This window comes from Calidris pugnax, unplaced genomic scaffold, assembly GCF_001431845.1.
Source record: "Calidris pugnax isolate Ruff unplaced genomic scaffold, ASM143184v1 scaffold13, whole genome shotgun sequence".
Taxonomy (NCBI): Eukaryota; Metazoa; Chordata; class Aves; order Charadriiformes; family Scolopacidae; genus Calidris; species Calidris pugnax.
In genome coordinates this window covers 22,263,609-22,286,452 of record NW_015090810.1, presented here as the reverse complement: position 1 = coordinate 22,286,452, position 22,844 = coordinate 22,263,609, and the positions used below count along the sequence as shown (strand labels likewise).

Genomic DNA, 22,844 nt, shown 5'->3' with positions numbered 1-22,844 from the left:
CACAAATTCTACAAGAAATAGCCACAAAGCAAGCTGTAGGTAGCTACACCCCCACTAACATCTCTCACAACAGCTTGTACCCATCGACACAAGAGCCCTATCCCTAAAATAAAACCAATTCACACTGAACCGGGACAAAAAAAATTATCTTGTTTTATCAAGAGTCAGGGGAGTTCCTACACAGCCAAACCAAGAGACTAAAGTTAATAATTACTAACAAGCATAGAAAGCCCCTAGATTATTGATTGTCAATGCCCAGAGGGAACCAGTGCTTCAGCAGAAGAGCAGACTGACCACAGAGCCCCTCCCAGGACACGCGTTCTTCACTGACAGGGACCAGGACTTGGAGGTCCATCACAACCCTATTATTTTCTCAAAGCTGAATCACCTGCAAACAGGTAGGTTTCGATGGGCTACAGCTCCCCACCACCCCAAACAATGACTTGGAAGGTCCTTCACACCTGGCCCTGCTCTGAGAAACCACAGAGAGAGGGGGCAGTCGCAGAGACCATCGACCACTCTGTCCAAGGGCAGCGACCTGAGCTCTGCAGATGCCAAACCCTCCTCCTGCACCTGCGCAGGGAGCTGCCTTCACCCTCCACCCTCCCTCTTACCTTCCCGCCAGCCACGATGAAGCTTCTGGACCAGGATGAGTAATCCTTTTCTCCGAAAATCTGGAGAACTGAACAATATCATTAAAAAAAAGTCACCATTTATTGAACATAAAATACCTATCAAAATCCTGCTACCTAGCAACAAGAGTAACGATGAACAACAACAACAGAGAGTCACAATGAACAGCAGCTACCACCCAGCCCCAGGGAGGAGCTGGCCCCCGGGTGGAGTTAGCTGCTGCTGTCGGTGTCGTTGGTCAGGCTCTCCGCCAGCTCACCCAGCCCCGCTTTGCTCAGGGCAGCCATCAGATTCTCAGGGGTGGCGTGTGCCCCTTCCTGGTCCTGCCAGGCCACCAGCAGCTGCTTCGCCCTCATCTTCAGGTCCTCGCTGTCCAGCTCGATCTGCCGGATGTCCGAGTCCTTCATTTCCAGGTAGGGGGCCAGGACCTTCCACTGCTCCCCGAGCCTGAGGGCAAATGACTCGATCTGTTCGCCCGTCATGGCTTTGTCCCGTTGTACCTCTGGACCTGGGGGGGGGAAAAGAAGAAAAGAAACAAAGAAAGAATCAGTGAGACAGTGGGAACCTCTCCAGGTCCTGCAAATAAATCTGCAAAACCTATTTATTCACTAACAGAGTGGCTTACACCTTCCCTTTAGCTGTTAACACCTACTCAAGAGCTCTGAGAGCAGATGGTTTCTACAAGTGCGTTACCTGCATTTCAAGAGGAATGTCCCCTATCGCTCACGATAAAGAAAATCTTGGGTTTTATGTCACTTTATCTCCTCTTTGAGTGAGAGAGAATTGCTAAAGCCTTAAGTACACCAGAACTGCCTCCTCCAAATGAAAACAAGGATGTTGACAAGCAGCCTGCAATTTTCAATACACGAGTCAACTATAATATTTAAATAAAGTTTAGTTTAATTGTCTTTCAGACTTAATTACTTTACTCAGAGTTAGCCCAGGTGAAAAATAGTTTCCTTCCCTTTTACTGAATTACTAAAGCCTCATGTTCCTATCAGCAGCAGGAGCGTGGACAGGACAGTAATTTTAATATGTAAAGGAATTTTCTGTCAGTCTGACATCCGGATAAAAAAAAAAAAATACCCCAGAGGGAATAGTGTGCCCTGCTGAGAAGCCAAGCGCTACATTGATGACACAGGTGGGTTTGCACATTTATAGCTTATCACAATCTATGGCTTACCACCCAAGTTTATTTCACATTTTTAAAGAAAAATCCCTAAAGACCAAATTACTTCAGAATTTAATCATGTTCTTAATTTTTAATAAACGGCTCGCCCTCATGCCACCTCAAGTTGGCATGGAGTGGGTTTCAACTCTCTCCAGCACTGATCAGTACCCTTATCTGAGTTAAACTCACTACATTAAGGGGAAAGAATGGAAGATCATGAACCACAAAACAACAAAAAGCACCGAGATCACTTCCCTTATTTCTAAGCACAACTAGGGGACCACAGCTCTGCCTTCTTTGCTTTAAGACAAGATTGAAAGGAAGACGTAAATTCAACACCACGAAACCTCAAAGGCTGTTTCAGACAGCGTTAAGCTGAAGAGGAGAGAACTTCTCCACAGCTGGCAAGGAGACTGTGGAAAAGGTCAGGTGCTGGATGGAAAAGGGCAACAGAAGAGAGAGATTCACAGAGGCTCACAGGTAGCTTTCCACTAACAGAAACATCTTCCAACAAAATTACCAGGGGTACCTGGTGTGAGATTCCAGGCCCTGCACATCCCGTGCTGGATCCCAGCCTGCACACAGATACAACTGGGGAGGGAGAAGGGGCTGTGAGATGAGGCACGAACGAGGACGGGAGAAGGCAGTCACAGACACAGGAGACAGGGAAGGACACTCAGGAGCAGGAAACACCAGGGTTACAGGCAAGAGACAAAAATGGAAGGACTGGTTCATGGAGAGGAATGAGCAAGAGATGATGTTTATCAGGAAGGCTGCTCTTCTCACAGAGAAGCTTTAGTTTTTAAGATATTTTAAATGAAGATGGAGATCCCAGAGCTGGAATACATTCATTTCTGGAAGTCTCACAACTACCCACCCCAGCAGGGGCTACAGGGAAGCACTAACCCATGGCAACTATGGAACAGAAAGAACAGGAAAGCAGGGCGAGGAACCTCGGGCAGGTTTTTACACAGCAACGCTGGCATTTTAGCTCTAAACACCTACTAACACTGTGACCATACCCCACAGAGCAGAAAAGGTGGCAGAGGCTTCTAATGGAAGTGCTAATCCAACTTCAGCAAGTTGGGCACTGTGAGCACTGCGGGTCCCAAGACTGAGAGGCTGCTGCCCGTGCCCTGTGTCCTGAAAGGGCTGCACTTTGTGGTACGAATGTGGGTTCAAGTCAGAAGCAGTGGGGTAACCAGGACTGGTGACCCTCAGCAGGAACTATGTTAAAACACAGCTTCTATAATACACATTAAAAGAGAAACTGAAGGGACTGAGAACATGCAAACCTTACTTTCATTGTTTTCCTTTAATAAAGCATCATTATCTTCCTCATCTTCATCTTCGCCTGTTTTTATTTCTTCAGAAGGAGGCTACAATGAGAGAACTAAACATCACTGGATGAATTTGTGGTTTAAAGAGAAATTTTACAGCTCTGCGATGGCCCCTGGAATGAGTTTTAGAATGGAAAACCTGACATGATCCCGTATGAGAGTTAAAAATCCTCTACTGTCTCCTGTATCCAAAACACCTGTAACAAGTGTTCAATTAAAACACAGTATTAACTAAAAAGCCTAATGGAAGTACCCACTGACTTTGCAGGATTCTCTCCTTTTCAACAACAACTAAGCATTACATCTCTAGCTTTATTACTTCTTTAAAAAAAACCCAACTCAAACCCAAAACCAACCAACCAACTTTCTGTGAGACCACTACTGATGAACATGTTTTTAAAATTATTAGTATTTTTCACTAATTTTATTCCTCACTTGGGAATTCCTCAAAATTTTCTGCACTTTCAAACTTCTTAAAGGTGGCAAACAAATATGCAAACAACAGACTTTTCACTCTCTGATTTAGCTACTGATCAGCCAAGATGAACAAAAGGCTTCCTTTTTTCCTACGTTTCAACCACAGGCCTTATCTACGTATGCGTTTCTTGCCATAACATTTGGCTGATGACAGCAGCACCATCAGGGATATAGCATAAAGTGACAATTTCATATATTAAACAGCTTTCCCCCTCCCAGTATTTTTTCTAGAACAGCTACTAGCATCTAGTTAACTCTGATGGCCGAACAAACAAAAAGCTCTGTATTACAATCCAACCTTTACACCTCAGTGGTTTCACGTTACAGACACGGAAGGTCTCACAAACAGCAGCCTGGGTTCATAGCCACAGTAAATTCCTGGGTTGTGTGTGCACTCAAAGGCTTAGAAAAACGCTCCCTTCCCCAACTCTTAGTCTCTCATATCGTTGTGTATAAAGTGATCTGAAAAACCCCTCCCTGGCCTCAAATTTCTACTGTTGAACATGCAAATTCAACAGTGCAATCGCCTTAAATTTACAGCTCCACAAGGTCTATTTTGCTTTACAAATTTAAAAGTCAGGGAGACGACAGAAAAGCTCTGGTAACTCTTGCTGTAAAGCTCTGGTAACACTTATCACAGTATCTTCAGCTGCACACCCTGCCCCTTTCACTGCCACCCCAGTACCCACAGCCACTGAGATTCCAGAGCCATCACACCAGCCTACACCTCCGATAAAAGCTGTTTGCATCACAACACAGAACCCAGGAAGCTGGGTACAAATATATTCCTGCCTACCAAGGGGCCTGCCACAGCTGCTTCTGCACAGAACACAAGGCAGAGCTCAGCACTTGCTTGGTTAGTCAGTGTTATTCAGTTTAGCCTTACTGGGATCTTCATATATTAGACCAATATTATTTCTAATTTTTACTTTACTGTACAATGGTTTTTTCCCCCCCCCTTTTTTTTTTCCTTCCTCCCTCCCTCCCCAAATGGACTGCAGAGAGACGAGCAGGAAGTCAAATGAATTCACAATTTATTATTATACAATAATATTACTTACAGGCAGCTCCTTGGCTAATTTGATTACCATGTTTTCTAGATATTCAGGTAAACTCTTGAACTGTTGGTTTGTTGGCTGGAAGAAGTGGGGACTTCTGCGTGCTAGAAGTCTCAGTGCTCTCCAGCCATAGTTAGAATTGTTCACGGCCCTGTAATAAAATACAAGTTTTGTTTGTAGCAGTCTGGCATCTCTAAAAGCACAAAAAAAAGATCTGAGGCATTTACTAATTAAAGTAATTCTGTCCAAACTTATAAATTTGTTGTCTATTACCGCAGTCCTGCACAGGTATTAGTGATGCACAGAACAGTCTGTTTTCTTTAACAATCCAAACATGAAAGAGTGAAAACACAAATATTGACATACTTATACTTATTTTCAACCATGTTTTCAGGGTCTGCCTGTTCAATAGCTTCTTCAAAAAATTCCTCCAACGTTGGCATGTATTCCCTAAAAAATAAAATATAAGGAGCTTAATATTCCCCACAATCTACTCTAAAATAGCTGGTTTTCAGTTCCTTTATACACATCTCAAGCTTATCTACTGAAGAAAAAAAAAAAGGAACCCAAACCCAACCTACTCAAATTTAACAACTGCAAAGAAACAAAGAATCTGATACATGTTGCTATAAAATTATATGAAATTATTTACTGCGTAACCACTGAAGTGTACCAGTAGTTGCTAGCACTAAGTATTATATGCATTTAAACCTTCTGCCATATCAAAAGGTGACATGAACATCCATCAACAGCATCCAGTGAGAAAGGACCATGGGACACAAGATAAGAATTCTGGCAATAAGGAAATGAGACTTTCATAAAAATACCTGTAACAACTGCCTGCTTGTGCCAGAAACACACTGTCACTCACACAGCTCACAAGCTCTCAGGAGTCTAAAATGGTTGTTAGTTTTGTGCAATTTGACAGTACAAGAAAAGTAACACATGACCTCTTTACTCCCCCCGCCCCCCAACCCCATTTTAGTTTCACCTGCTACCAGAGAAAGCCAAACCACTATTACTCCCCCATTTCAATTATTTACGACCACTAATTTTAGAGGGGGGAAATATTAGGCAGCTTAACGTTGTACTTAACGATCCCATCTTTGTGGCTCCCTGACTTGCTCAAGAAAACATGTTCATTTCACCCCCACGTTGGCGAAGGCACTTCAGTAAAGTCCATTCAATACAGCTCCAAAGGCTACAGGCTGCGATAGATCAGGAGACACTGATCTATTTGAAGTGGACCCAAAAGTAACTGACCTCCTGGTCTCACAGAGATGTGATCAGTGGCAGGAAGTCCCACAGTCACTAGTGTAAGCCAGGGCACAATACCAGGGCCAATACTATTTAACACCTTCATTACTGACCTACTAATGAGGGGACAGAGTGCACTCCCTGCAAGTTTGCAGACAACATAAAACCAGGAGTGGCAGCTGACAGAACAGGGGGTGGTGCTGCCGTTCAGAGGGACCTCAACAGACCGGAGGAATTGGATGACAGGAACCTCATGAAGTTCAGGAAGGGGAAATGTCCTGCCCCTGGGGAGGAACAACCCCAGGCACCAGTACAGGCTGGGGACTGACTGGCTGGAGAGCAGCTTTGCAGAAAAGGTCGTGGGGAACAATACCAGGAACGTGAGCCAGCAATGCACCCTTCTGGCAAAGAAGGCCAGCAGCATCCTGGGCTGCATTAGAAAGAGGGTTGCCCACAGGTCAAGGGAGAAGATCCTTCCCTTCTGCTCAGCACTGGCAAGGCACATCTGGAGTGCTGGGTCCAGTTTTGGGCTCCCCAGCACATGAGACACGGGTCCGTGCAAAAAGCTGTGCATAGATAGGAGTATCTGACATTCCAGGAGAGGCAGAGGGAACTAGGACTGCTCACCCTGGAGAAGAGAGAGCTCAGGGGCAGTGAACCCCTGATGGGGACAGTAAGAAAGAGTCAGACTTAATGCTACTCAGTGAAAGTACAAGCAGCAGCTGCCACAAACTGAAATATACCAAATTCCACTTAAGCATCAGAAAAAAAGTCCAAACTTTTCTGTGAAGGACATCAAACACTGGAACAGGTTGCCCAGGAAGGCTGTGGAACTTCCACTCTTGAAGAGACATTCAAAACCTGACTGGGAAGGTCTGTGACAACTTGCTCTAGTTGACCCTGCTTTGAGCAAGGAGGTGAACTAGGTGATCTCTAGTGGTCCCTTTCAACCTCAGCTCTTCTGCGACCACATTTGTGGTTGATAGGGTACATATTAAAAAGGTAATTGATATTACTGCTCTTAGAGCAGCTAGTCGTTGCTTCTGAAAGGTATTCAAACCAGTACATAAGGAACCATGACTTGAAAAATAACAGAAATAATATTCACAATAAGGACAGTTTGCTGCTTTGAAGACTACAAGCAAGAAATATAGATTACTTCAGAGCTGTAGGTTACTGTGAGCCAAAACTATCTGTGGTGCAAAGCAAGCTCATAATGACCTGCATTTCTCCTACCTAATGTTTGACACAGACACATCTGCTTCCACAAGAGAACCTAGTAATCTGTTGGGGCAGAAAGGGAAGCACATTGGTCTATAAACTCACTTTAATTTTGTTTTGAAAAAATATATTTTGCTCAGGAAAGCTGCGCCCTATGCATGTATAAGTGTAGTATTATCACTGACTACTAGAACCAAAGCCAACATCTTGAAAACCCATTTGATTTGAATCCTGCTATATTATCCCAAGAACAGCTACCCAAAAAGACAACAGGTAAGGAAGTATTACTCCATGTGAATGAAGACACCAGGAACCAAAGAAAAAGTTACAGTCACTCGACCACGTTCAGTCACAAAGTTGGAACTGAACCCAGATCTCCCAGGATCTTCTCTTTCTTGTTCACCATGGCATGCATTCTCTCAGTTTATCTCCATTTGTTTAGCATCAGGGTGGTTTTTTATTTAAAGAAGTTGCAGCACAATACAGTCACGCACAGGGAATCAAAAAAGCTTTGCTTCCAAACAGAACTCCACCTTTAGCCCTTGGCCTAGTAAAGGCAAGTATCCTGTCAGAGGCCCTGCTACACACCCCAGCCTCACAAGAAAGGAGGGCACTTCCCCTGCAGAGCTCTCAACCTCTGGAGAAGCAGTTCCTCCACTCAGGACATCTGCACAGCCAGCGCTTCCCCCCAGGCACCCAGCCTTGACAGCTGCTACCAGCAAAGTTCTCTTTGGGAACTCTCCCATTCCTTTACCAAATTTTTCATACTGGGTAACGTGTCTGCACAAAAGGGGATTATGCTATTTTTAACAAACACAAAGTTATGTAGCAAAGTACATTTTCGGTATTTCCTACAATTGTGCAAGCAGAAGGGATAACCAATAATTGTATTTTTCTACATCAGCACCACTAGCAGATCCGGTGTGCATGAAACAATGCCTGAGAGCCAACTGCCTCTTATCTAGTACTGTCCAAAGCACATAACCTGCCTCAAAACCATAGCCAAACAGCATGCTAACTTCATTAGAGACAGACCTGGCAATCTTCCTTTATTATATAAGGTAATTAATTATACAATCACGGCCTACAAAATTGGAGTTTCCATCTGGTTTTTAGCTTAGATTTTACTTTCTTAAGCAATGAAAGCTACCAGCAGCATAAACACTAGTGAAGAAAACTGTAAGGAGATTTCAAGACAGAGATTCACACAACCAACCTCTCCCTCGAGACACAGAGTGAAATGGCATGACATAAAAGAACATCTTACACACTTTCCTTATGCCAATTTTCTAATAATTGTAATTTTGTGTGTGATTAAGAATGCTGAAAGTTAGCTCTAGACAACGTATACCATTTTTCACCTACCTACTCTCAGATTTACAAGCCTCCATGTTATCAGGACACAGATTCCAAAGGCGGGTCAGTTCCTCACTGAAAAGAGAAGCATAAACATGTATCAAACTCTGCATTCATCGTTCTATCATTCCAAATTGCATCATTCAAAGACAGACACATGAAGTAATGCTACAGAAATTATCACCCCAGAGCCTTTACAATAAAGCATACCATATAAACTTTATGCCACATACATACTAAGATTTCTGTCACTTCTGCTAAATCCTATCCAATGTTGCAAATTAGCAAAATTATGTACTAAATTTCTACTATAATCTCTTACTGGTCTTTGGTCAGAAACTAATAAACTCTCACTTTCCAAACTAGCTAAAGTCAGGCCACTTCATTTTGATAAATGAAATAGTTTATCACTTTCTTTTTCAGAAGGGACATTTTGCTAAACACGTGGTACAAAGTCTGGAAGCTCAGGACAAAGTCAAAATTTCCACATCTCGGTTAGGTGAATAGTTACAATGAAAAGACTATCATTTCTCCCAAAGAAAGAAGTGGAAAAATGCAGCCCTTAGTACCATGTCAAATATGGCACTTTTATTGGAGATGACATATCAAGAAGAATTCTTTGCCCCAGGAATAAAATACCAGTGGGTGTTACTTTAACACTCATGGCACAGATACATTTTAAGTATAAAAATAAAGAGGACAAAAGTACAAAAACTGATCCAACAAGTACAAAACATTGATTTTCAGCCTGTAACTTACAGATTATTTAAAAGGGATCTACAAGAGATGCCTAGAAGGAAAGGAAGCCTACTGCAGGTTTTAAAAGAATGACATGGCCCTCAGCTGTTTTTTCCTGGCAGTTCCAAAGTGAGGAAGTTTGAAAATTACTGACTAGAAAAGCAGTGAGTAGCAAAAAAACCACCCAAAAACTCCCCAAATCAACTAACCAACCAAAACCCAAAAACCTTGTAATGAAAAAGAATCCAACATACTTCCCCATAAGGATTTTTTTGTTTGGTCCTTTTCCTAAGAAGTCCTCTGGAGCTGGCCTCTTTCTCACAGGCCTCATTGGCTTAGAATCAGGAGGTCTGAAAAATAAAAGAAAAAAGATACTCTTTAGTACCAAACCTATTTAGAGGACAAAATCAAGGCATTTTGCTTCAGATGGTGTCAAGTTAAATCATAATGGAAGTATTCAGAAGGACAGGGATTCTAGGAGTGGAAGGAGGCAGGGGGGTAAGAGGAAAGAGAAGGTTAAGTAAGGGTAAGGAAAGGGATTTGCCAGACACCAGAATTAGTTCACTCACAAACTGAAAGGTCCATCAGAGTCCCCATATAGAAAAAGAAGGAAATCCCATGGGTGCCAGCAGCGCATACTAAGTGTTATCTACCCTGCTGCTGCCATCACCTGCTCTATGATTGCAAGATCCCTTTCCCCAGGTGCACCTGATTGCATGGGATCAGAGAATGGCGATCCCAGACCACTGAGGTTAGGGTAAGACCTACCCAAGCTGAAACTCTGGCTGAGATCTAAAGGAGAAGACAGAACATTTACAAAAGTCAAATTTCATAATTTTACTTTCCTACACCCCCAAAATTGTCATTTCTCTCTTCTCACAGCCCCCCTCCCCTTTTTTTGCAAACAGCTGAAGTCATGAAGAGGTGGCTCCACCTGATCTCTCCATAAAAGAAAATCTGCAGAGAGATAACAACCCAGATGTTCCTCACCACGAAGAGGCTATGGTCTGTGAGCAGAATGGAGAAGGATGGAAGAGGAATGTTTGGTAACCAACTCAAGATAGTCAAAAAGCCACATGGAGTCTTGTTCAAGTTTTGCCACTAGCTAGTAACTAGTTATAAAGGAAACCTTTCAATGGCAAAAGCTGCCAAATTATAATTTCCTTTCAGGTAACTGATCATCGCCAAGCAGCAAACCTCATAAATGAAGTGCATAAGAGAACTGTTATACTAAACTGCCCCTCCAAAGCCATATGGCCAAAGGCTCCATTAGAGGCAATCTAAAGTGGTATATAGTCAGGCACTAACTTCTTCAACCTAGGGTCTGCTGAAGAAAGGAGGGGAGACAACTTGCTCCAGTCTCCTCATCACTGGACCCTTGCTATTAAGGGAACAAAACTTCACCACAAGACAGCGAGGAACGCTCTCCTGACACCCTGCACATCCATAACCACCTCTTCACTGACATAATGAAACCTTATGACTTTTTGCAGAAATCTAAAAGCCTCTGCACACATAGGAGGGACATCTGACATATGAATCCCAAAGTTGTGTGAATCATTAATGTTCATATTCATATACACCACGGGCACATATTCTGAAGTTGAACCATCATTTTGAACAAGCAGCAGCAAACTTCTACTTCATGATAGTTACCTTTCCTTCACAAAGCTTGGGCAGCCCTCATTTTTCCATGAGTTCCAGTTTTCTTCAGTATTTAATATATGCTGGAGAAACATAACATTGCACATTATTAGGGTTATAATCACCTTCAGAGTTGATCCCAGTTTTTAACTGAGCTATTACAATTAAAGGGAAAACTTTGTTACTCTATTTCAGCCACTATTTTGAAGGTCATCAATATAATCTTAGTCAGCTGGTTTAGTTTATTCAAAAGCAGTGTATCTCCTCTCTTCAATAATTGTGGGAAAGACTTTATTTCTCCTCCTTTAAACAAGAAAATAGACGCAGCCAAAGGAAAGGAAAAAAGGAAAGCAAGATGACAGCTTTTATTTAATTCCACTGGCATCTTATCCCTATGCTTTTGGGCACAGCACTCCTTTATGCAAAGGCTTCTATTATTTTTAATTATATTGTTTATTAAATTATATATTATTATAATTGACAATATTATTATAATAATATATCATTATATTCTTTATTAAATTTTTCAATAACCAATGTCTCTTGTACGCACACATGCACATTTCCATTTCTCCCCAGAGGAAGAAAAGCATATTAATGAAAACATGGGAAAAACATGGCTACAAAATAAAAAGACATTATAGGACCTTTTTCATTTTTTAGTGAGATGAAATACAAGTTCTCTCAGATGTTACATCTGTGTTCCAAAAGCTAGTTTAAACCAATAGTGCTCTTTTATGCTCTAATATGTAGACTTTGTTCAGACCAGCACCGAACTACTTACCTCTACCATTTTTGAGAATCTTTCCCCATCGGGAGGATTTTCTGAAAGAAGCTGTGATTGGGAGGGAGAAAAAAGTTAACTTTTTGCATTACATTTGTCAGAGAATACATAGAAAAAAAACTAAAGAAAGCAGTGGTTACTGCTTCAAAGGTAGTTGATACAATATCACACAATAAATACTTTTCCAAGTAATTTTTAGAGAAATATCTACTGTACCAACCTGGTAAACCGCTTTTGTAGTATCTTCAATCCAAAGAGACTGTTCATCGGTTAGAACATAGTTTGAACTAGAATTAAAAAAAAAAAAAAAAAAAAGGCAAAAAGTCAACAGAGTCATTAAATCAGTCCGCTTTTTTTTTTTTTTTAAAGTAAATTTGAAGAGGTTACTACACCTCAAAATATTGCTGAGGACACATCATTTACACTACATACTTTTTGAGAGGTGTTAGAGGGGATCTGATGAAAGTACTATGGATGTGCTCTAGTCCCATGGACTAGCCACTTGGTATTTGTGGAGTTAACTAGATGTGCTTGTGGACTATACTTTCAGGTTTAACTTTATCCAACAGGAAGTCCATTTGCATGATTCAAGATCACAACTTGATGTTGGACCCAAAGCACAGCGAGTGGGCACAATGAAAAGACTTCAAAAAAAACCCCACCACCCTCTCCTAACCCCAGCTAAAGCACTACTGTACACAAACCATAGTAAAAGAAACAATTAATCTACCAGCTGTATACAGAACACAGACCTTGAATATCTCAAAACATGAACTATATATAACATAATCTGAAGTCATTAAACAAATTGCTTGGTACATCCAGAATTATAATGAAATCACTAAGTTGAAGTGAAAAGGAAAGAACACAGAAATAAATACAACACAGACCACTTCATTCCTAAGCAAAGACTGGAACTTTTTAAAACACATTAAAAATCAGGTGAGAATCTAGTTTCGTTTTTCACTGGTTCAAGAATCCATTTGAAGCATAACCATTAACATTCTATTTACATGGGTCAAAAGCACTGTAACACAAACCAGCTTTTAATGAAGCACGAGGTACCAAAAATAGCAAATATAAACATGATTATGACCAAGTCAATAACATGAGCAACCTTCAGAACTAGCTTCTCTTAGTTAATAGGATATAAAAGAACTCATCCTTTTTAAGGAAGGGAACAATTAGTGTTATTTTACAACTGCACCAGGTGTTACACTACACCATTTATATGTCATACCATCCTTAACAAGTGATAAATGAGTAGTGCTTTTAATGAGCACTTTAATTAATTGTCATTGAAATGACTAACTATGACCTCTACAGGACTGAACTGCAATTCAGAAGACAAGAATTCTATTCCTTCTCTGCCACTGCATTGCCTTGGTAAATAATCTCTAGAATGAAGATAATGATCCTAATCTAGTTTGCGAAGTTCTTTGAGATCTGCTTGTAAAAAGCAGCTTATTGCAGACGAAAGACAGCTGCCTTAAATGTTAATCATTATGCACACATTTGATCAAGGGCACAAGAAATGAACTGAGAGGGAGGGGTTTTTTCAGCATAACATTAGAGTACAGAGTATGAAAAGATAGGGGTTTGTTCTGTCCCATAATTTATAAAAGCAATAATCACCACTGTTACTTCTTTCTATTTTAGACAGAAATCTGTAGCACACCAGGAAAAAATAAATCAGCAACCAGTGATACATCGTGAAGTCAATATAAATTCAAAATGATGCCACACACAAGGGGCTTGCACGAGTCTAACAACTTGCTGCTGCCAAAGAGAGCCTCCTTCCCTCGGATGGCTGGCACTCACCCTAAGCAAGCTTTAGGGGCCTCTAATTCTCTCAGACTCCACTCGACTCACCAGTTTGGCAGAAAAATAATTCTGCAGAGATGAGCAGACTTTTTTTTGCTGGTTTATTCAACTGCCCAAATTTGAGTAAATTTAATGAACACTATGGCAAATACAAGGGTGGGCAGAGAATCACACACAAAGGAGCAGAGAAAGGCAAGAATGCAATCTCCTCTTTCCTGCTGTAAAATAACTTCAGTCACAGCCTGTATTTACCGATCCAAGGCTCTGCCGGTTTCACAAGAACAAGCAGAAAATGTACAATTTATTGGTTTATCTCCAAGTACTTAGCTCCCCGTCTCCAAAACACAAGACATTTCCACGTTACCTTTTAAATTTGACCTGTCCCTTTAGATACTGAAATAGTATTAGGTACTGCAACAAGATGTGACGGCGAAAGTTACTGTCACTCAGCTGTAAATCCATCAGCTAAACAAAAAAAAGCCAAACAAAAAAAAGAATTAAACATATTTTAAAAACACGAAACATGCATATTTGAAAAAAAATATAAATCTAACAAACAGTTTCAGATAAACTAGATGGGAACTATTTTTATAGTAAGATAAGTCATTACAGAACCTCTATTCAGTATCACTTATGAGGACAGTGCTCCGTAAGGTACTAAGACTGGCAAACTATCATCTAGGAAAGATGTCATTTAGGAAAGACAGTTATCAAAATTTCTAATGAAATCCTTTTTTTTAAAAGCATGAGGAACTGCCTGTAAGAATAAATGGTGTAATCCTACTTTTTTCTTTAACTAGTTTCATGCTGCTGGATTTTACATCATTCACTTTGATGCAAAAAAGAATTTGGAAAAACCCAAAAATTCGACTTTTGCAGCAACTTGGAAAGCTTGCTCCCTTTTCCTACTAACTTCTGGCTATAACATAAGGGCTTGCTTAACAGAATTAAAACCTCTCAAGATGTTTTTAGAAGCAATTTTAAGTAAGACCATTATGAGGCAGAAAATATAATTAACAGATCATCAGCCAATTTTTGAAAATGTAATTCTAAAGCCAATAAAAAAGCAGCATATCTTTAAATATTTACTCTAACTTCTCTTTCTAAATGTAGTAATATATAACAAACACAATAAACAAACATCAGCTTCAGACTCCTGTTCCGGAAATAAAAGTCTCTGAATCATCAACTAACAAAGAGAACGGGACAGGATACCCAGAGAAGCTGGGGAGTCTCTGTCTGTAGAGACATGAAAAACCCAACACAGCGCTAATCAAGCTGCTCTACCTGAGAGCCTTGAGCAAGGAGGTTGAAATAGACACAGGTTCCTTCCAAACTCAACTAGTCTGTGATTCTGAGAAAAGACAGCACATACCTTTTCACTAGTTAGGAACTTTGCAAAATATACATGTTCTCCTCCTGTCTTTAGTTCTTCCAGCTTTTTTCGGGAAGCCTGAGTGTCATCCAATTTGTAACTTTTAAAGACAGCCAAAACCTCTTCCGAGTACTATAAAACAGAGTTATTTACCACATGAAATAGTACAAAAACTTTGTAACCGAAGAACTACAGTAGACTTAGTGAAAAGCAAGTAAAATCATTTGTAAACTTGCTATAAACAAGTTGAAACAAGACCCATTTGCCAGTAATATGTAGGGCTTCTCTGAACACCACCAATGACAGTGGAAGTGTTACTTATCATTTCAGAACATCTAATAATTTGGAGTATTTAAAACATACTAACAAAACCAATGTTACAGGTTGCAAACAGGGCACAGCTGCATTGTTGTTAGACCTTATGAAAAAAAGGGGATGGTAGTGCTATATTCAAACTCAATTTAAGTTGTTCAGAACTTAGCAAAGAAAGGTATGTAAGTGACAGTTAAATTTGAAGTGCTGCTCTCAAAAATCAATTCAGAGCCTTAAAGCTGTAATGAAGAAAAACTCAAAAGTTTCATCTGAAAAGCTTAAGCTTGGCCTTGTTCAGTTTCTCTGAACCATACGTGGGGGTTTTTTTTGTGTTTGTTGGGTTGGGGATTTTTTGAAAGCTGAGAATATAGACCTCATTAACTAGATTTATGTTAGAATGTCTGAGCAGATGCTACCTCCTATTACCAGAACGTAGAGAATGAAGACTGAAAAAAACCCAAAAGGCTTCTTGCTATTAAACAGTGAGTGGCAAATTGTGATTAAACAGGTAGCTTAGCAACAAATCATCCTCAACATTCACACTAAGCAAAACTGAAATAGCTGGCCAAAGGGGATGTTCAAGTCATTGCTTATATAAAGAGAATTGTTTCATTAGAAACTTATTACCTTTAGGATCCCCTCGGGATCAATGTAACTATTCAAAAAGTAAGACCTAGGATTAGGCAGAACTACTTTTCTTGTTGGGGAAAAAAACACCAAACCCACAAATTCTGCTTTTTGCAGATGATAAATCACAGAAAAGGTACTTCTGACATTGTTGCTAAACATGACGTCTTTCTGTAATTGATGTACAGAAGTTTTATTGGGGGATTTACTGTACATCTTAATATACTGTGTACCATCACAGCTTACTTTAGAAAACAGCAAAAAGCACTTCCTCATGCGTTATTACTTTTTCAATGGCATTAGTGGCTGAACTATTCTGCTTATGCAGTCACTCTTCTGCTCGTGTAAACTCTGATTTTTGCTTAGGCTGAATGGTTGAAAGCATGAACTCACATTACCTTAAGAAAAGTCTTCCATGAGACCTTCTCATAGCACTGCACAGGATTTCTAAAGTAATCTTGAAGCGACCAGAATTTTCTATACAGGTTATAATCTATTGGAATGGAACTGGGGAAAAAAATAAATAAATATAAGAAACCAATATTGATAGTGGTATATTAAATTCAAGTCCACTCAGTAATGTGCAACCTCAGTAAATAGCATACATTTTGAAAGTGAAATCATGAGTCAATAGCAAGCCCTCACAGAAAATCTGTCAATCAGAATTTGTCCCTTAAAGAGTTTTCCATCCAGTCTATAGTTACTTTCTCACCACAAAAGCAGAAATAGTAAGAGAAAGGGATCTCTGGAGTCTTTCACTACGTGGGGAATGAAGAGGAGCACAGCTTTTACTCCCAAAAGCATATCCCTGAATATGTATTACCAGAACAAGTTTTGTCAAGACAATTGGGAAAATTGTGAAAGAGACAATAACAGTGTTCTCAGACAGGGTATGCAACTTTTTCCAAATAATTTGTAGATTTCTTTCCTCTTTCAGGCACCCGCACTTACACAGATTAAGAAACTGCTAGGTTTTAGCTAATCTTGAAAGGACAGGAGATAAGTAGAATTATGAGTACGACTTTTAGTGGTATTTCCCAAACAGGTCTTTTCTTTCACTTAAAAAAATTTTGTTTCAACTTTCATAATTGCTATAAACTCACCAACTTGTTGGTGCTTCATCATCTCCCATTTCACCTTCCTCTACATCCATTCCTTCTTCTCTCTCCTCAGTGTGCTAATAGAAAAAACAACAACTTATAAAACGCCAGTATAATTTGCATACAGTTTTCAGGATGTTCTTTATTTTAAACATTCTATTACCTGTTAGATCAGAAAGCTTAAGCTGGTAATTCCAAAGATCCCTAAAGTATTATTCCAGTAAAATGCACAACAAATTTCTGTCTTACCACCTTGCTACACTTTGCAATGGTGGCCTGACTTTGCTTGAAAAAGAGCTGAAGGGATAGCTCTATCCTCTGTACGCTGTGGGAAAAAACTTCCTAGGGTAAGTGACAGTGCTTATCCTGCACAATCTAGTCATCTCTTTTCCTTCCAAAGTCTGCAGAGTTTAATGTACCAGGTAACATCCCTATTTCCTGAATCAGCAGCTTGGTCTGAAAAAGGGCAATCGAACTGTGAACATACTGTTCTGAACATTATACACGGTAGCGTATTTCTGCGCAGTCTTACACATTTCCTGCAGAACGAGTGAAAAACAACAAGAATTTTCACCTTCTGTCCCAGAGTGCTCTCATGTTCATTGGTATTAAAAACAGTGACATTTTCCAAGTTAAACTGACTCTGCAAGTTAAGTCCTGTAAAATACAAAAAGGTCAGCCTTAGAAGATGTGAAGCTCGTTAAGTCTGGTCATTCAGTTTTTTATGAGATGCTGACATTAAATTCTCAGAAATGGCATGCAAAACTTGTGTTTGAAATCACAACACATGAAAGTCACTTACAGTATCAAGCATAGAGACAAGAATTAAGATAAAAGTCCGAAGTTATTTTCTTCAACTGAATTTGATGGTCAGCAACCCCCATAAACTTAAAAGATTCACCATATTTAGTCTTTGTTAGATGTTGTGTGATGAAATGCAAAAAATCTCACCTGATTTTTCTGAAAGTGGAAATAACCTAGCCAAGAACAGCTGAATTCTTCCACAGAAGACTGTGTTTTGTGACTTAGATAATCTTCTTAGGAGATCTAAACATTGTAAAAAGTAAAGAATATTAGTATTAATCCCTCTTTCAATTTCTCATGCACTAGAATTTAAGACTTGCCAATTACATGACCTACTTAGCTAAAAAAAGGAAGCTAAGATTTGTAAATTTAAATGCTAGTAACTTCCTTAGGTCAGTCATATTTTTTCCAAACGCAATTCTCCTAACAACTTCAACTGCAATAAAAAATAAGTTCAAATGAATCCTACTCAAATACGGCCTCTGATATGGGCCTTAATCATTTCTGAAGAATAAATATATCTCAGATGTTCTGCTATAACGACCTCCATTGATGAAGAGATTTCCCTAAAGTCAGAATGATTTTTACATTAATCAGCAAGACTCCTGAGTATCTGCTCAGATGAGCGATCAGCCTTTTAACTTCAGTACTTATTGAACACACTGAATGTAAATCAAAATGTTAAACTCATTGTCATTTGCTGAGATAGGGAGTTCTTTAATTCCCCACCACCCCCCTGAAAAACTACAACTCACCATTGCACATTCGTAGCAAGTAATTTTTCCCTGCAGAGTAAAACGTATTCTGAAATGGAGTAAAGGTACTTAGATCAGTAAGAGAACACAAAACCTTCTTGAGCAGAATTTAAATCAATCACAAGCCATGAGTAAGTATGAGTCACTCCTACTGTTAATTTTAAATTTGAATTTCCCCTTAAATAAGAGGCAGGTTTCACAAAAAGGCAAAATAAAGCAAGCAGTCTCACAAATTCTAAGAAAGCATAAAACAGAATATTTAAATCCAGCCTCCATACAGACAAACTAGGTGATAATGAACTGTAAGAGCAGCATCCACCTTTTTTTCCTGGTATACACTAATTTTTACACTCAGTGCCTTTACTATTCCATGCATCCTTTATACATAAACGCAAAGAGCAGTGCACAAAAGATACAGAGCATTCACAGTACTAGTAACCCGGTAGCAGGAGAAAGAAATTGATAGGTACTTGAATTAATAATAAAGAACAGTTTGTGAATATACATAAATCAAAATTATGATTTCTTTTATTATTGATTCTCTGACCTCTGCTGCTCAGACATTATTAAGCCTTAAAACAAAATGTGCTCAATGCTACTACTTTTAACACAGATACAAAGACAGTTAAAATACATTTATAAAAATGGTTCAGGTAGACAGAAGATCTGGCACAGCTATATCACATTTTAGAAAAATACCTACCGATTTCCACGTAGCAACATTTTTCTCCACAAAAGTGAAAATTTTGTCACACTGATCCAAAGGCAGGCAATCCAGAACATCCCCCAGAAGCACAAAAGGAGTTGAGGCAGTGCAGATACCTATGAGGAACAGGAATATTTCATTCTGCAAATTTGAACTGAAATGCAATAAAGATGCATGGCAGTTGAGGGACATTATACCAGAAAAGAAGAAAAATGTTCTTTCGGGTTCCTACAAATCCTAACGAAAAGCCTGACCTAACGCACCAACTGCCATTAAAGCTATTTCTATATACACAAATATGCAGGTGAGCTTTACAAGAGCTTTGCACTAATGTAAGACAAATAATAAAGAGTAACTGTTCTAAAAACCTCAAAGCCTGAAAACGTTGCATCTCTTTTCAGACTGCAAGTAAACTCTTTCAGCCTTGTAAACCCACAGCTAGTTACACTGCACACATCCATGAAGTTTGACAGCCTTTTCCTCAAGCAAAGCACTACTAAAGCAGAGCTCCAAGTCTCTCTACCCACACTCTGTAGTTTGGTAGCGTCTGCACTCCTCATAATCACAAGTCTTGTTATTCCACAGTTCATAAAACACGTATGCAATTGAGGTATATTTACTAAAACAAACAAGCATTTGATGTGCAATGTGAACAAATGAAAAAAGGGAAGAGCAGGAAAGTCTCTTCAGAAGAGATTAACATACTGATTTCTGTCACAAAAGACAATCGTAGAAACAGATGTAAGTATCTAAAAACCAGCCGTGTACTGACAGGTCAGCACTGGGAGATGATTACAGGTGTTCAGGAAAGGTTATTTCTGCCTCTGCCAGTGAAACCTACAACTCTGCCTCAGCGGTCTCATCTCTGACATTATGATGGGAAATTTCCAAACATTTTTACAGTGGTGGACAAAGACAGAAAATGCTAATTATTTTCTGACCAAAACCGTGTATCTTCCTCCATTAAAAAATAAAAAGAATCCAACATAAAATATCACACATATAAGCAAATTTAATTATATTGTATTTCATTCCTCTCATGAAACAAGTTTCATAACCACTAGCCCAAGGGTAACATGTTATCAAAGCTAACTGCTGTAGATGACATACAAAAAATGAAGATTTTAAAATTCCCCTAAACGGTCCCTAAAACTGCCAATAGATGTGAGAGAAAGATGCTCACCTTCCGTGACTCCATTAATAGCAAGAGAAATAATTGCCAGGAGATTTTCACATGGGGCTTTGTTTATCTAAACAAACAAAAAAGTGTTAAAACGTATCTACTCTAAATATACCTAACAAAACTAAAACTCTTGTTTCCAAGTAGGCATCTATTCAATCAGAATTGTCAGTTAATTAGATGAAGTTTTTATTGGGTGAGCAATGTTTTTTGACCGCCTCCAGCTACTAAAGATCCTACAACACTTACTGCAAAGAGAGTCATTTACCTCTGAAAGTTAACATCCCACATTCAGCCTTCATTGAAAAACATTATTCGATTCATTTCATCGTTCTTTTCAGTTAACAGGCAACTCTGTTACATGCTAATAACAGACAACCCACTCCACCCTTAAATTATAGTTGGAGAATAATGTGTATTTATGAACTACAATTTTAAGAGATAGCATACTTTCACGAGCATTCCAAAGAACTGCTGGAAAAGGCTAAGTCAACACTTCGTGCTATAGTGTGGTATCTGTAAAATACTGCCATTCTGTCCTACCTACCAATCTCTTTAATAATCTATATTCAATCTTAATTAGGTAACTTTTACATAATTCAGCTTTGTAATAAACAGTATTTATTTACACTAAAGTAAGTTAATGTTAAATTAATACATTAACCTGCAAATAGAAATGTGAGCTTTATCAAGAGATAAGCTGTCACAGCTTGAAGTACTTACTATTTCTTCTTCTACAATAACTCGGAAAGCTTGATCCAAGGTACATTTCTTTTCATTTTCACTGCAAATGCAAAGATTCCACATCAGGTAATAAGAACTACTGGGGACAAGATTCCTAAAAGTTATCTGAACAGCACGTTTTAAAATCAAGCAGCATTTACTTACCTCCCAGGAATCTGGTTAAATGCATTCAACAACGGCTTGATACTTTTGTTAATCAGAGCATCTCTGGTGGACGTCTACCAAGATGTAAAGAAAGAAAAGTTACAAAGCCAGTACAAAACCAGAATGACCTCCTCCTTTATCTGACAGTGGATGGAAATACTAAGGAATCTACCTGTCACGCTTCATGTGTCAGTTTACAAGAAGAACTTTCTAACAGGAACTGCAAACAACAAGTGCCTAGCAAATTAGGCACATGACCTAGTAGAGCATCACATTTCAAATCTGGGCTAACAGTGTGGTAAAAATAGTATTTTTAAGTGAAATACACAGGAATATGCTGTTGTGACTGTTGCTGCATCTACAACAGTCTCAAGTCCCAGGCACACAACTTCACCTGCCTCACAGGTACCCTGTAACCAAAATCAATCTATCGGAGCAAGTGCCTGACAGCTTCTGTGCACACCCCATCCCCTGCTCCCACAGACTGGGCCGGGCAAACAGCCGGGCCCGGAGGCCGGGGTGCGCACCCCCAGCCCCACCTGCTCTGGCAACGGAAAAGCACCGTTCGGCAATAGACGTGCAAAAGCGATAAGCTGCGGGCGTTTAGCTGCGAGGGTTAGGCCAGAATTTAATTTCATTTCATTTTACATTCATGTCAGTTCAAACTAAACAGCGGCTCCTCCCTTCGGTGGGCCGGGCTGAGGCGGTACGAAGCCCTGTCCCCAGACTTGAACCGCTTTCTCAGCCGCGCTGAAGGCTCGTTAAAGGAGAGCCTGGGCCGCTCCTCAGGGGGAGGCTGTGGGCCCAGGGGCGGCCCGGCCCGGCGGCTCCGGCGGAAGGGGGTGGCTGTCGCGCTGAGGCAGCCTCCTGCCCGCCGGGCTCTCCCTCTGAGAGGTCCCGAGGAAAGGGAACCCCCCCCCCCCGTCCCCGGTGGGGCTCACTGTGAAGCGGATGCGGGCTTCGGGCAGGCTGAAGAGCGGCGGCGACATCGCTCCGACCGACCGGCGCTCGGCGGCGCGCACCGATGACGCCACACTCCGCTACGTACTTCCTGGAGGCGCCCCGCCCGCTCCGGAGCCTCGCTGTCGCCTCCCGCCTGTGGCGGGGCCCATGCGCGGTGGCGCCCCCCCTCGGGCGCCGGGGTGTCGCGGCGGGGAAGGCGGGAGTTGGGGTGTGGAGGGGCCCGTAGCGTTCGGGGGTGGGATGTTGTCAATGTGGAAATGACTTTGCAAGGTTAAAGTCGTTTTTAGTGACCAGACCAGGTTGCTCAAAGCCCCATCCAGCCTGGCCTTGAACACCTCCAGGGATGGGGCATCCACAGCTTCCCTGGGCAACCTGTTCCAGCGTCTCACCACCCTCAAAGGAGAGAATTTCTTCCTAATATCTAATCTAAATCTCCCCTTTTCCAATTTAAAACTGTTACCCCTTGTCGTGTCACTACAGTTCTGACAAAGAGTCCCTCTCTGGCTCTCCTGTAGACTCCCTTCAGATATTGGTAGGCTGCAATGAGGTCTCCCTGGAGCCTCCTCTTCTCCAGGCTGAACAACCCCAGCTCTCTCAGCCTGTCTTCATAGGAGAGGTGCTCCATCCCTCT

At 40.5% G+C, this 22,844-nt stretch overlaps 1 protein-coding gene across 2 annotated transcripts; it reads right to left on the bottom strand.

Annotated features, from left to right (window-relative positions):
* Positions 1 to 692: 692 nt before the first annotated feature.
* On the bottom strand, positions 693 to 22,285 carry THOC1 (THO complex 1). 2 transcript variants are annotated; one of them, XM_014938754.1, is made up of 22 exons: positions 22,192 to 22,285; positions 21,251 to 21,324; positions 21,086 to 21,146; positions 20,366 to 20,432; positions 19,180 to 19,298; positions 18,477 to 18,525; positions 17,869 to 17,964; positions 17,492 to 17,574; positions 16,921 to 16,994; positions 16,216 to 16,324; positions 14,879 to 15,010; positions 13,868 to 13,968; positions 11,900 to 11,966; positions 11,680 to 11,730; positions 10,908 to 10,978; positions 10,020 to 10,043; positions 9,506 to 9,601; positions 8,523 to 8,588; positions 5,046 to 5,129; positions 4,683 to 4,830; positions 3,105 to 3,183; positions 693 to 1,141 (listed from the first exon to the last, which is right to left on the bottom strand). In XM_014938754.1, the coding sequence occupies exons 1-22, from the start codon at positions 22,237 to 22,239 to the stop codon at positions 846 to 848; spliced, it is 1,995 nt and encodes a 664-aa protein (XP_014794240.1). In that variant the 5' UTR covers positions 22,240 to 22,285; the 3' UTR covers positions 693 to 845. The 2 variants fall into 2 exon arrangements, with proteins under 2 accessions (XP_014794240.1, XP_014794241.1); XM_014938755.1 differs by lacking the exon at positions 10,020 to 10,043.
* Between the last annotated feature and the right edge of the window lie 559 nt (positions 22,286 to 22,844).

Coding starts and splice junctions, on each gene's coding strand:
- THOC1 (XM_014938754.1), bottom strand. CDS start 22,239: ATGTCGCCGCCGCTCTTCAGCCTGCCCGAAGCCCGCATCCGCTTCACA. Junction 17,575..17,868: donor TCCACTTTCAGAAAAATCAG/GTGAGATTTTTT, acceptor TGTATTTTACAG/GACTTAACTTGCAGAGTCAG. Junction 16,325..16,920: donor GATGAAGCACCAACAAGTTG/GTGAGTTTATAG, acceptor TTTTTTCCCCAG/TTCCATTCCAATAGATTATA.